This window comes from Ambystoma mexicanum, chromosome 1q (genome assembly GCF_040938575.1).
Source record: "Ambystoma mexicanum isolate Mex_15411 chromosome 1q, UKY_AmexF1_1, whole genome shotgun sequence".
In the NCBI taxonomy this organism is placed as follows: Eukaryota; Metazoa; Chordata; class Amphibia; order Caudata; family Ambystomatidae; genus Ambystoma; species Ambystoma mexicanum.
In genome coordinates this window covers 672,800,969-672,815,628 of record NC_090922.1, presented here as the reverse complement: position 1 = coordinate 672,815,628, position 14,660 = coordinate 672,800,969, and the positions used below count along the sequence as shown (strand labels likewise).

The 14,660-nt window shown below is 46.5% G+C and overlaps 1 protein-coding gene across 2 annotated transcripts in view; it reads left to right on the top strand.

Annotated features, from left to right (window-relative positions):
- Positions 1-3,460: 3,460 nt before the first annotated feature.
- Positions 3,461-14,660, top strand: part of ALG14 (ALG14 UDP-N-acetylglucosaminyltransferase subunit) — a 607,683-nt gene continuing 596,483 nt past the window's right edge. The window contains exon 1 of one of the 2 annotated variants that reach the window (XM_069641274.1): positions 3,461-3,660. In XM_069641274.1, the coding sequence (XP_069497375.1) occupies positions 3,522-3,660 (139 nt within the window). In that variant the 5' untranslated portion in view covers positions 3,461-3,521. The remainder of the gene's footprint in view (positions 3,661-14,660) is intronic. The other variant, XM_069641273.1, reaches the window with a different exon arrangement.

Here is a 14,660-nt window from a genome sequence, read left to right as displayed (position 1 = left end):
ACTCGTTTGTAATATTTGGTATTTTGTGCCCTGCATTTGCTTTCACTCTGCTGCTTGGTTTCACCATATTATGTGCTGTTTGCCGGTACGGCTCTTTTTCAATGTTGTTTTTGGGAATATTTACTATTATCTCCCTGTTATTCTTGTTATTGTCACAAACACACTGGAAGGAAGAGAGATCGACACTCTCCCCCGAACCACGGAAGCCGAATGAACTCGACCCTCCCACCGTGGTTGGCACAGGCGCCTGAGTAAGTAAACAGGTCGGCACGTGGCAGCCAATGGGGGGAAGAGGGGTTAGGGAGAGGTTGTGGATAGGGAGGGGAAATTAGGAACACCGGAAAGAGGATAAGGAAACTCCTAAGGTGGATGGGACTGGGGAAACACAGGAAAAAAAACCTACTCTAACTCACATAGAATGAACAGAACAATCACCTGCACAATTAACATATACCTGATTCCTGAATAGCACACCTTAATACGTGTACTGTATCCTACTCTGAAATATCATTCCCATACAACACATAAGCAAGCAATATGACCACACATAAGGGAAAGCTTCCCAAAATGATTAGACAATACACATGGCCCTTCGGGCAGCGTTAGCAACATACAACATAAATGCATTTCCTTTAGTTCCTGGCACTAGTGAAATGTCGTTGTCCATATGCAGTACTTCCTGCATTAACCCATACGAGATTGGCAAAGTTCTTGAATTATACGAGTAACAAACACGCTTTCGTTTCTCATACGGATTGAATTCAAAGTGATTAGGGCGTTACTTATCTCAGGTCTGGGGAGCCCGTGGGACTTCCCAGACAAATAATGAAACAGCGGTAAATCATTCCAAGCAGTTCAGGAAATATATTGCCCTCACAAGTACTTATCTTGAGTCTGGGAGCCCCGTGGGACTTCCCAGACGAAGAACAGCAAGCGTTGTCTCTGCCGACTACTCAGCGCCCCTCCTGCTCCTACCGCACTGTGAACGCGTGCGATCAAGCGTTCCTCCTCTGCATCTCGTTTCGTCGCACGCGGACGCCTTCCTCCTGTTGCCGAACGCGGCAGCCTGACTCCTTCTCCCAATCAACAATAAGCCACACCTGCCCACCGCCGTTGCCTGCCTTTAAGCTGCCTTGATTCTTGATGCAGTACAGCTGGCAAGGCGCGCACGGGCCAAACTACAAAATAACACAAAGGATGCTGGGAACTGAAGTTTCCTTATCCTTCCAGCACATGTCTCAATAGGCGTATTTTAGCACTCCACGCCTGTGCCAACCCTGATTCCTGACAGTTATTGCGACCGTATTTTAGTTTCTTACTTCCATGTAATAGCATTTGTTTAATGATCCTATTTTTACCTATTGTAACTTGGCCCTTGTGCCGACTTAGCATTAGACCACTAATACCAATTTTTGCTTACATCTGACGTCATTCATGCGACGTCCGATGCGTGCGACGCCGCCAACGTCACCGCTGTGACGGCGGCTGCAATCCCGTATTTCTTTCCTCTTTTTCACTTGGACAACTGCTTTCGGGGATTTCCTTGTTATTTGACCGCTCGATTTACGAGTAAGTACTTTGCTAGCCCGGCTCTAGCGCAATTGTCTTTGTTTCCTTTATAATTAGTACTCATACGATATCGTTTACTTTTGTTTCCAAGGTAATATATTTGTTACGGCCATTACGGCAGGGATTGTGATCTGCATGCGATGTCCGAGTGAGTTTCACATCGCCTTCCTTTTTTGTGGTATGTTAATTTGATTATCTTCACTTTCAGTTTTTGACTTCTGCACAATAATCTGATCTGTTTATTGCGTGTCACTTTATCTTTCACCCATGGTTATTTTGTTTAGGGATTACCCCACTACGATTTTTCAACATATTTGTCTCGCGTACAGTAAGCTTAGACTATTTACTATTTTGTTCCTTCTGGACTCTAGTCTCGTCCTGTCAGTACTTTCTTTTGATTTCTCAAGGGCCATTGATGACCATCCACTTGTTGCTTCAAGACATTCTCTTTATTGATTAATGAGTGATTGGTGTTTTCAATACATGGCTGGTGGCTCCGGTGTCTCTGCGCACTGTCCAAAGGGATCGTCCCCCTTTATGTTTTCCCACACTCTGAGTGTTGTATACACAAAATGTGACCATCATTCTAGTATTGTATTCACAGGCTGAACATTTTCAAAAATGACCATACTCATTATACAATTTTTGCTCTGTTCTAGTCCTTGCAACTGCTTCTGCCTCGCGTGCTCCACTCTCCAACCCTGGTTCACGGTATGCCAATCATTTTTGTATTATACAACGTGTTGTGGTATGTTTGCTTTGCTTTAATTTCAATCGCCATCTTTTGTTTATGCGATGATGTTGTTAATGTTTGTATCTAATTTGATTTGTAACTCCTTTTTTGTTGTGGTTATATCATGATCTACTAATTACTCAGCCTTGAGAGCGACCAGCGTGTCGAAACACGTGTCGGCTGTTTCTGCTACAATTAAAACATCAACTATATTATTTGTGTGCCTTATTGCTGTAGTGTCTAAGCGCGCCTCCACCTCACCCTCTTTTCTACCAGTTTTCAGTTCCAACTAGGGTGGTCTGGCTGCGTGGGTGGTAATGTTGCTGACACCTTACAATTTTCGATAGAATCTTTACTAAAATCAGTGATTACTAGCGCACAGACTTTACTTGCGAACCCACAGCTTTTCTTCATGTATGGCATATACATCACAGCAATCCACTCACCACTGCAGAAGGCACTATCTAAGGTTTGCCGTTTGAGAGCGGAGTAAATATCCAAATACCACAAGTTTTCATTTTTTGGAAAAAAAAAGTCTACACTGATACAGTTCTTTCTTTATGTGCAAAAAATTTCCTAAATCGAAGGGGTTTCAGTGGGACATTTATACCCTCCATTTAGGTTGCTTGTATTTCTGGCCAATATTCGAGGGAAATAGTTTATTTACCAGGGACAAGGTAACTAATTTAGGGAGTCCTGTATACTTCTGAGAGCGCAAACAAGCTTCCCGCTTTAACATGCACTTATATGCCCCCTTGCGCTCTCCTACAGTAAACTACGGTATGGCTACCGCATGCAGCACAATACGACAACCTCTAGACAAAGAAGCCTATAACATAAACGCGCAAAAGAGGGTGCCGGCTGTCGAGATTTCATGGTGAGTAGCTTCGATCGTGCTTTTAGTTTCCTTATTATACATAATGCTGTTACTTGTAATGCTTCGGCTATTAGAACAGGAATAGAAAATCTTCAAGTACCGAATTCCAAAGCGAAACGTACCACGAGCAGGTGGGCTACTCGTATGTGACTCGGACAAACGTGAGCTTTCTGTAAACCCTCTGTGTTAGCGTTCTGCCTGCCGTCGCAGACTCAAAACATGTTGGGTTTTGCTGCTGGACGTTGTGACAGGAGTGGTGGGAGGAAGAGGCGGGACTGGCAGCTAGTGCTTCCGCTGTACACAAGGAAGTGGCTGCCCGGCTCACTGCAGCTGGCAGTCAGGATGGCTGTGCTGGCGATGCTTGGCTGCGCCCTCCTGGCTCTTCTTCTCGTGGTGTCCGCCAGGCTTTATCTGTTGCTACGTAAACGCGTGAGGCCGGGCCGGTCCGGTTCCGTCAGCCTATTGGTCGTGGCTGGCTCTGGTGAGTGTTTTAATCCTCATGCAACTGCTGTTTATAATGCTTCGGGGGCACTGCGTGTGCGTGTTCCTGTGCTGCCCAATCCACTCTTAACCTCTGACCTATCACCGACAGCAAAAGCACTGTAGTTTCTCAGCACGCCGTCCATTCTTCTGTACCGAGTTAGAAAGCGCGCTAATAAAATGCACTAGCATAAGGAATTAACTTTTCCATATGGATTTATTGAACCAGATACCGTGTTCAATGCTACCATACATTGACAAGTTTTAGATCAGCTGTGAGCTTTTCAGGAGGTTGGGAGAATTGAATCGTCCCTTTGAATTACATTGGGGAGAGAGTGTGTTTGGGATGTAGAAAGGAACTTCTTTGACAAACATTTTTGTCTAAGAAATACTCATTTTCGCAGTTAGCTAGGACGGATAATAGCAATTTTAATAAAGACACGGAGGATAGACTTGACATTCAGCAGTCAAAAATGCAAAGGTTTAACTTCTTTAACTTAAAAAAAGCACATTGAGCACTGGTTTTCTTAATCAGTATCATATATCTACGAAAGGCCAACTCTCCAGCATCACTTCTTCTTTGCGCCTTTTCAGAAAGCTCCAAGCAGCCAGAATGGGCATCAAACGTCCAGTCTGGACCCGGAGCTCCTCTCTAACCTCCATAAAATCCCCAAAACGAATTTGGTAGGAGAAAAGAAATAATAGAAGTTAGCCGTGTGGGAACATCTACACCTCCATGTGACCATGGCACCTCCGGCAGATTTAGCACCTTAAAGGGGGACTTCAATAACAGTAATATTATGTTACTTTGCATTTATATAGCGCAGTATGTATCATTGGTATGATCTCAAAGTGCTGGTAGGTTGAACGCCCTCAGGAACTGTAGTTCAAGTCAGTAGAGAGAGAGTCATAAGGTGCGTGGGTGCACTGGATATGTGTGCAGCTGGTGTGGCACTTGCACGATAGCTGCTTCTTAGCGGTAGGTGTGGTGGTTGGGAGGTCAGGAATATGTGTTAATTCTGGAGGTTTGACACCCAGACCGATTTCTGGCTGCGTTTAGGGCTGAGGAGACGCTTAGGCTAGTGGTGTGTGCTCAGCTAGCGGTGTTTAATTAGGATGATGAGTATGTACGGGTGTTAGTATGAGAACCGCTATACCGAATGTGTCATAGTATCGCTGTGTTCTAGTTGAGTGGTGGTGTGTAGGAGAAAGTAAGCATGGTAGTGTGATATGGTGGTTTTCAGTAAGGCCATTCCATGTACTCCATCCGTTCCATGTACTCCATCCATTCCATCTACTCCATCTGATCCATCCATTCGATCTGTTCCATCCGCTCTGTTCATTCCATTTGCTCTATCCGCTCCATCCACTCCATATGTTCCATCTGCTCTATCCGTTCTAGCCACTCCATCTGTTCTATCCACTTCACCTGATCCATCTACTACATCTGTTCCCTCCACTCCAATCTGCTCCATTTGTTCCAATCTGCTCTATCCATTCCAACTTTTTGTTCAACTCCATCTGTTCCATCCACTCTATTCATTCCATCTGCTCTATCTGCTCCATCTACTCCACCTGCTCTGTCCGCTCCATATGTTCCATCCACTACATCTGTGTCAGGAGGGTCCTGAGGGTAGAGGCGTGCCCACTAAGCCAAAGGGAGAAAGGCACTCAAGAAGCTGGATTACAAGGGGCCCTGTAGACAAGAAAGGATAGGCAACAGAGGCTGTGAACAAAAAGGGGCAGGGAATACAAAGATACAAACAGGCTGGGTTCCCTCTTGGGGTGTACGCAGAATGGGGAAAGAGTGTTCCACGGACCTTGGGGAAACTCCAGCCTTCTGCACAGATTGCTATTACAGGGGCCCACTCTGAATGCTCATGGCTGGGAGCAACAGCAGTGGGTGTCTGTACCTGAACCCTAAGGCACTAACAAGGTAACAGTACTCACAAGACTGAAGCCTGTACAGGTCCAGCAGGAACCAAACAATGACTGCTTCCTGAAACAGGAACCGGTATACTGTAACAATGACACGAAGTACAACACTAAACCGCGACAAGGGAAGGGGCAGAGACTGCCTGCTGGAAATCCAGCAGCCAAACGAAAACAGTACATGGGAATCGAGAACGGTAACTCAGAGCTGGAAAGACAAAAGAAAGCTAGCAGAGAGAGAACAAGGAAACCAAACTACTGAAGTGGATGAAAAAAGGGGAGGACTGAAGAATCAAGTAAGCTAAGGACAGGAATCATGGGCAGAGGGTGCAGCACACGGCAAGGAACAAGATAATTGATGGTAAAAAGCAAAGTGGGTGTAGCCAGGAAACAGTGGGCTTCAAACAAGGAAGAGAGCAAGGGGGCTGTAGCCAGGGAATAGAGCATTGCAAACAAGGAAGCAGTATGGAAAGCACAGAGGTGCAGGGGAGAGAGGGCTGAGAAGCAGGGCTGCAAGGCAGGAAGCACAGGGCTCTGGAACAAAAGCAGGAACTGGAAACCACAGGGAACAGCAACTATACAAGGAACAGGGCAACAAAGGGCTGGTATAAATCTCAATGCAAGATATGTGCTCCTGCAGGCAGCTGCTTAAATACTGCAGCCCTGTGCTGAAGTAGGCTAATTAGCAGCACATGGAGCAGCACACCTGGATGTAATTGGCCTCCACCCGCTATATTCCTGGGAAGGCAAAAGCTGCACTGCTCTCTAAGGCTTCTGGGGAGTGTAGTGCTAGAACTGCTGCATAGGAATAGCCAGGAAATGGGAAATGGGAACAGTCACAAGATGCATTGTGGGACATGTAGTTTGTAAAAGCAAATAAGAAAGTTCCTAAGCCTTGCAAACTGAAAGTAAAGACAATAATATGAATAGGTGTTGTCCAGGGAGTATTATGGAAAAAAATGAGTCCCAAATAGTCCACGATGTGTGCCATTTGGTGCACCAGTGGCACAATTTTGACAATCTGTTCTATCCACTTCACCTGATCCATCTACTACATCTGTTCCATCCACTCCAATCTGCTCCATTTGTTCCATCTGCTCTATCCATTCTATCCATTCCAACTTTTCGTTCAACTCTATGTAATGATCGTGAGGACGAATCATTCCGCTTCTACCTGTTCCAAGATGGCCGCACCGGTTTATGGCCGCGGCAGCCCTAGCGGCGGTCTAGTTGTTTCCCTGCCTCGAGCCACGCAGGATGCGGAAGTCGATCTCTCTTCGGCATATCAGCCGGGAAGTCCTGGATACCGGTGCGTTGCTACTCTCATAGGAGTACACGGACGCTCAGTGAGTATAGCTAGTTCAGTCTTTACATCTCATTGTTTCCTCCTTCCTTCTATCCGTACCATGTTTTCTTCCTATTTTTGATACATCTGTTCATTCTTAGAATCCGGAATACGATCGGATCGAGGGTATCGTATTGGTAACCATTAAGCCACGCCCCCACAGTCCGCGGCTAATATCGACTTTACTTCGTGCTCCCCTTAAAGGTAGATTTCTTTCTCTTACACTCAGATACTCCGACCCTTGCCACCCGACCTTCTTTGATTCTTAAATTCTTTATCACTTGTTTCCGTTTCATACAAAGGAATAGTTCTTGAACGGACTCGGTTCTCAAGGTTCCTCAACTACTAACTCCGGTCTAGATGTTTGGATGGTAACTCTGTTTTCCTAATCTCACCATCAGTCCTTATTGTGTTGTTTTCTCACCTTTGAATTGAACCTTGTGTTTTCACCCTTATACCTCTCCAGCATTTAACCAACACCTAACGTTATTATCGGAACCCGAGGTCCTTCAGTTTCCTCCTGTCTGCCTCACCTTTACCAACGCTCCCCAGCAGCTCTTCATAGGGTTTTCTCCCCCATGAGGGTTTCCCTGGTTTTCCCACGGTCGCCAAGTACTTAACTGGGCTCCGAGGGAGATGCCAGGGGGATTCCTATTTTCTACTGGGAAATCTTTCCATCCTTTCTTGTGAAACCTGGAACTCCTTGGGAGCCACGATTTGGACATTCATCTATTACCAGGTAGGAGAATCTACGCTTTCTATGTTGCAATGCCCGAAGACTGATGAATTGCCGGAAACGGTTTGTAGTAAACATTACACTCTATCTGTTCCATCCACTCCATCTGTTTATCCACTCCACCAGTTCATCTACTCCCTCTGTTTCATCTATTGTACCTGGTAATATACATGACCCAACAGACCCACATAGCATACATAGAAGAGGAAACTGGAGCAAAAGGTTTCTTGTAAGAAATGAGCAACTGTGAATGATTGGTATGTCTGAGATCGGCTGTGGCCCTTTCATACTGTTTTAATGATTTGAATACACATGGAATGTCTTGTTATGGAAAAGCAGAACAATCCATAGTAACGGAAGCACAGTTAATACACTTAATAATGCTGAAGCAAACGCCAGCGAAAAATACCTATAGTTACAATAAAAAGCTTTGACATCAGCAACTCTTTAAACTAAATGAGACATAACAGCATAGTTAATTTTGCTGAACACTGTTTTAAAGATAATATTTCATTTGGTGGCCATGACAAAAATACATTAAATACCAAATTCACATTCCAAAGGGCAGCACATTTTGGTCCAGGTGGCTTTAGAACTATATCCCAGTTGAGGAGATGACAGGATGATTAAGGAGCCCAATGGCCGATCCGCCCACAAACTCATGACCTGCTGGAACCTATGATCTGTACAAATGTAGATTACAAAACGCTTTTCCTTGCATAAACAGATGATTGACAATTCCCCACTTCTATGGTTGATTATGTTGAGGGATCCAAAAATCGCCTCACACACCAGTGATCTCAAGCTCTGAGTTTGGCGTTACGTTTCAGAGGCCCAGCTTCCCTGATGATCGAGGAAGATGTTGTTGAAAGCCCATAGACATTCCAAGAACCCTTGAAATCTTCCACACCACAAAGTGGAGTGATCCCTGAAGAACCAGGTTATGTGAAATGCCCTCTGGGTCCAACAGTTTATGAAGAAACATAGGGATCAGAAGGGCAGGATACCATGCCTAAGTCGACAATGGATTAGTCGCCAGAACCACTAATGACCTCTCAATCCTCACATGTCAAGTCAGTCTCGGAATCATGCGGAATCGGGGGGACGGGCGGGTGGGGGGTGCATAACTGCATTCCTGTCCAAGCCTGCTGGAAGTCATGCCCAGGCCCTGCCTCCTTGTCTGACCTTCAACTGAAAAACAGTGGGAGTTGAGAATTGAGGTAAGACACAAATAGGTCGAACTCTAGGGGAAACCAAAGAGCATCTGTTCAGTGAAACACTGACAGGTGTAAATCCAAGTCGCTGGAGTCGAGAAGGTGTCCGCCTAATGCACATAATGCACAATCTGCCTGTCTACACAACAATGCCAGAAGTGCGGCAAAATCGCAGTTAGTTGCACCTGCTTATCCGTCTTTGCTGTTTCTGTTGCTTTGAGACAGAGGTCCGTGGTGTGTGAAGGAAGAGGAGGAGCGTTGTTTTAAAACCCGCTCCCAAGCATGGAAAAGTGCAGTCAGCTGCAGTCGATGGTGTAGTGGAAGCCCTTGGACTGGACTTTACCTACTTATTCTAAGGTGAGGCTGGTTGTTTTAAGATTACACTGACTGTCCTAATTCGCAACATCCTATCATTCACAGTCCCTATTGACAGCCAATATTGCCAGATAAGCCAACTGTCTTTGTGCAGGAACTGTTATCTGGTTTAACTCGGGTTGCTCCCTCCATGTTCTGCCAAGTAGTGGTGTTGCTGCGGCCTAACAAATGTTTAGTACAGCGGTTGGGAATGTATGATTTGCAGAGCAAGACAGCAAATTCTGCTTCCCCTTCTGGGACCCAGAGAATCTCAAAAGCCTGTAGGGTCCAGGAGCCAGAAGCTTCTATAACCACCTGTGGGTCACAGGCGACGGAAGATTCAAGGTCGTCTCCAGTAACTACAGCTATAACACAGGCCCAGTCTACCTTCGCTTTATCAACCAGCAGCAGAATTATAACTTTTTGTCAAAAAACTGGATTAAGCGCTGATACCAATAAGCACAAACCATTTGCTTCTGTGTACGGAAAAGGGAAAGTGGAATGAACTTGCATCCTCATAAAATGATAGTAAAAAAAGAGGCAATGGAAAGAACGACCTTAGTGGTCTTATTCCTCCATCCCTGCCGAATACAAGGACGTTGAATACGGCTCAAATTCCAGATGCAGAACGTCTTAGCGTTCTTGACAATGCTTTACCTGAAATTAACCGTACAGTCTTAAGTTCTTCTTTTCGGGAACAGAGGTGCAATAACAACAATGATTCAAATACACAAACCCAGTTTAAGGGGAGGATGAACCCATTGACTCTCAAAATTAGAGCTCTTTTTCCCATCCTCAAAGACCCCGTTGTCATGGCCACAGGCCCCAGAACACAAAAACCACACCATCTAGTGATGGGGGCAATGGGCCACCTGACTCACTTATGTCCCTTTGGGACCCATAAACACAGGGGCCCTGGCTGGACTCAGTCCTAGCGCCTTTGGTGCCAGGCTCATATAGAGATGTGAGCAGGAACACTTTATTTCAGTGCAGGAATGCTTTTATTTTACAAGAACTTTCCAGGAGCTGAAAGCCTTGTGCTGACTCATCGGGTGTGGCTCCCTAGGCCTGGTCTTCATGTGCTGACTCATCGGGTGTGGCAGGCAGGTTGAACCTGGTGGGCGTGGCTTTAGAAGCTCAGCTATATAAACTGCTCCATCCTTTAGGCCAGTGCTTCGCGTTACTGTGCACTCGCGTGCAACGTGACGCTCACCGCCGCTTGGACCAGTTTACTTACCTTTGAAACCAGGCGTTCTCCTGCATACTCACCTCCAGGAAACCGGTGCTTCATTGCCTCATCTGCAGACTCATCTCCTGACATCCAGTGATCTTGATCCCGATGCCCCAGTACCGCACTCTGCATCCCCGAACTCGGACCCTCTGAAGAAGATGAAAGACAAGGTTAGAACATCCGTCGTAGGGCCATGCCACATTTGAACCCTGCGCGCCCCCTAGTTAACAACTTACCAGCTACTGTACCACTGCAGCTTCGTTCCTCATTCCCTCCGGCTGCCGCCTCGAGCTCCGCAGCTTCTGCCTGGCCGGCAATATCACCTGCAAGGGAAGAAAGCAAAAGACCAGACATCAAAATTAGAACGGACAGCAATACAAGACAACAAACTTTACAATACAACAAAAACAGATGAGGAAAGACAAAGACAAACAGGAACACTTACCTGAAGTATAGTGGCTTAGTCGCAGCAGGACTGGACTACCGCGTGCAAGGGACCAGTGAAGGAACTCGGTCCAGATCAGACAAGCGCCTCTGCTAGAAGAAGCAGGACGGAGTGCTCGCCAAAACTAATCAACAGGAGCAGTCCCGAGCAGCATCACCTATTACCACCAGTCACCACATAAGCACAGAGGGTGAAGTCGGACCCGAGCGACCTAACCCCAGGAGGGCTGCAACCGTGCCCCAACGCCTCTGCAGAGACCAGGTGAGCATAACCGAACACAAAGCCTCTTCGAATCTCTGCCTGGGCGTTATGGAAACTTCTGAAACGGACCAGTTGGCCCAATTACTGGGAGAGGCAAGGGCTGAAGTTCATGCCTCAAGACAGGCAACCAATGCCCTAGGGAGGGATCTAATTGTGAACCGGGAGTGGACAGATGAATTAGCAAGGCAAATGCTCCAGGCACAGGCAGGCCAGGTCCCACTGCCGAGGTATGCCCCTCTTGCCGTGCCTCCACAGCCCACGCCAGTACAGATGGTTCTTCCAGGGGGGGTTCCCCTGGCCCCACCAGAACGCTTCACAGGTGATCCGAATAAGTACGCCATCTTTATGAATCAATGTCGCCTACATTTCTTGTGCAGACCTGGGCAATTCCCCAACGATCAAGCGAGAGTGGAATTTGTACTCTCATGTTTGGGAGGTAGTGCAGCGGACTGGTCAATACCCCTGGTAAACCAGAATGATCCTTTGCTTTGAGACTTCGTAGGTTTCCAGTGTGAAATGGAGAAACTGTTTGTACGGCATACTCAAGGGAGGGCTCTGGACAACGAACTGTTATCACTACGGCAGGGTAATCAAGACTTACTAACATATATCACTTCCTTCAATCGTCTGATGGCACAAACTAACTGTCCAGAGGAGAAAAGAACTACGCTCTTTTACCGAGGCTTGCGAGAGGAACTTAAGGACGTATTAGCCGAAGTAGTAAATCCCCCGGAAAGATGTGCTGAATACATTGACCTAACAGTGCAGCTCGATCACAGATTGCAGGATCAGAAGATGGATTGGGTAAAGGCCAAGGGGCTGTCAGTCTACGTGCGACCCCATGAGAATCAAACCAAATCACACAATCAGTCTGAGCCAATGCAAATTGGAGGCTTGCGGAGCCCACTCACCAAGGCAGAAAGGGAGAAAAGGAGACGGCAACAGCTTTGTTTGTACTGTGGTAAGGCAGGTCACTATCTCCAAGAATGCCCGGTGAAACCACCCAGGAAAGCAGTAGAGCAACTGACAAGGGTGAAGAAGAAGAACAGGACTCAGGAAACTCCAACTCCTGGCAAGCGCAGGGGTTCACTTGTCGAGCGGTGAAAAGGAACCTATACAGACCTCACATCTAGTCATCCCTGTGTTCCTGGTAAACCACAAGCAACTGTCGAAAATACATGCCTTGGAGGCATACATTGACAGTGGCGCTGTGGGAAATTACATGGACCAGATCTGGCTACCCGGATAGGCCTTCTTCTCCGACAGAAGCAAGTTTCGGAAAACGTCACAGCAGTTGATGGATCTCAGCTATCATCTGGCCCAGTGACGCATTACACCGAGAAGGTCACACTTCTGTGCCAGAACGGTCACCAAGAGGACATCACCTTCTGTTAGGCAGAAACCTGTGCAGTTCCCTTAGGGACCACTGCAAAAGGCCTAGGACTACAGGTGTTGGCAGTAAACCCAATTGGTAGCAGTCTGTACCACCCAGGTTTACCTGGTAGCTGTGTCTGAGCAGTCAGACTTCTCTCAAGAAGAGTTAGACAGTATATAGAGTATACAAAATAGGTACAGAGATACAGTAGCACAAGCAAACACTGATCAGAGCTTTGGTATAAAAGTATATAATTATTTATTTAAAAACACACTTGTAAAATACACTAACACTAATATGGCAAGCAAGTTCAAACACAGTCACTATCAATATATATAAACCCCTGATTACTTATTGAACAAGTCTTAGTTAAAACACCACTTATTTGCAGACAGAGGTGAGCGCTTAACCTAAGATGGCACTCCAATAAGTTAGTTAAAAAGGGAGGGGAAAGGCAGAATTAGGAAAGTACACAATACCAACACTTTTAAAAGAACCACAGCAAGTCAGGAAAAGCAGAGCCTACTTTAGAGCAAGAAAGTTCATAGGCCAGGCCCACTCTTGGAGAGAGCAAGGCGGAATGTGTCCAAGATCACACAGTTGAATTATACTTTAAAAAGTCTTTGCAGATAGTTCAAAAAGAGTTGGATCAGTTCAGAGAAAGTTAGTTAACAGGTCCCAGGTCACTCCAGGATAGAGAGTCAAGGATTTACGGGACACCTTGAACAGTCTGTTGCAAGGGAGACCAGGCGGGACACAGTACCTGAAATGGTGAGAAAGCTCCAGCGGGGCAGTTGTTCCTGGCAGCGGGTGCAAGTCGGTGCTTCGTCCAGGGGAAGAGGAGATCTCGACGTGGAGGAAAGCTGGAGGTCGTTGCACTGCCAGGGAAGAAACCAGCCGCAGAGTTTCCCGATTAAAAGCTACTACTCTTTTATTCGCGGTAGTGGTGAAGCGTGGCTATTCGGCCGCCGGGGTACTTGGCACGGGCGATTTGACCACGAGACGATCCAGGAAGGCGAAAAGAGGGCGAACTGGTTATCCCCACCAGTTCAAAGGAAGAAGACTCTCCGGGGTGAAGATCTTCTCTGTCATCGGGAAGTGGTGAGGCGGTTCAGCAGGGCTCCACTGGTGGTGTCGCCGTTGCAGGTCGGCTCAGCTTCTCCCTCTTCGGATTCTTTGGTCCTGTGGCGACTTCTCAAGTTCCAGTCCCCAAAGTCCTGCTTTTATGCAGAAAACCCCCATTCATCAGTTCTAGCTGTCACTCAAACATGCTAAGTTGGGCCAATCACACAAGAGTGTGACTTGAGTTGCAGAGGCAACTCAGTCCAGGGTGCCTAAACCCCCCCTCCCACAATCCTGTAGACCCAGACAGAGTGGCACCACTTTTGGTGGCTTCTGTGCAGAAGCCCTCCAAAAGTGGAACAAAGGGCTCGACTTGGGTTGGAATTACAGAGGCGAACACAAATGCCATTTTAAAACCGAGTCCTGGCAAAAAGACCCAACCGGGGAATAAATATTAAATAAATAACCCAGCGGTATCTTTAACATTGCACCAAAAAAGTGGTGCGTTTAAAATGAATGGGAAAATCCCATAGGAAATATTCCAGTGTAATATTTCGTGTGGTAACCACTGCCACCAGCCAGAAACTCGATGAGGGGGGACTGCACAGTGCCCCCTCGAAAAACAGACCCAGGGGCAATCTAATTACCCCTACCAGTACTTCCACAATATGATGGTTTGTACTGGTTCTGTTCACAATTTAAGACTAATAAAGTCAATGGTGACTTTACATGCCCTGGGAGACAGTAGTCAGTCCCAGGGTATGGAGTCTATGTTTGGGGGTCACTATGTGTAACACACTTACCAAAAACACATGAAACCCTATGGAGTAAAAGACCCCATAGCCCATAAAACACATTACATAGTCAAAGGATATCTCAAATCATGTCTAAGAGTGGGAGAAATAGAGTCTCACTCTTAGCAGGAGAAAAAAATAAACCCCAAAAATCCAGCAAAGCTGCTGGGGGACTCACTAGGTTTGGGAAAATAGCCTTAACAGAGGATTCTCCCTAACACCTTCGATCTCATCGGCGCTCCTCAGTTCCAG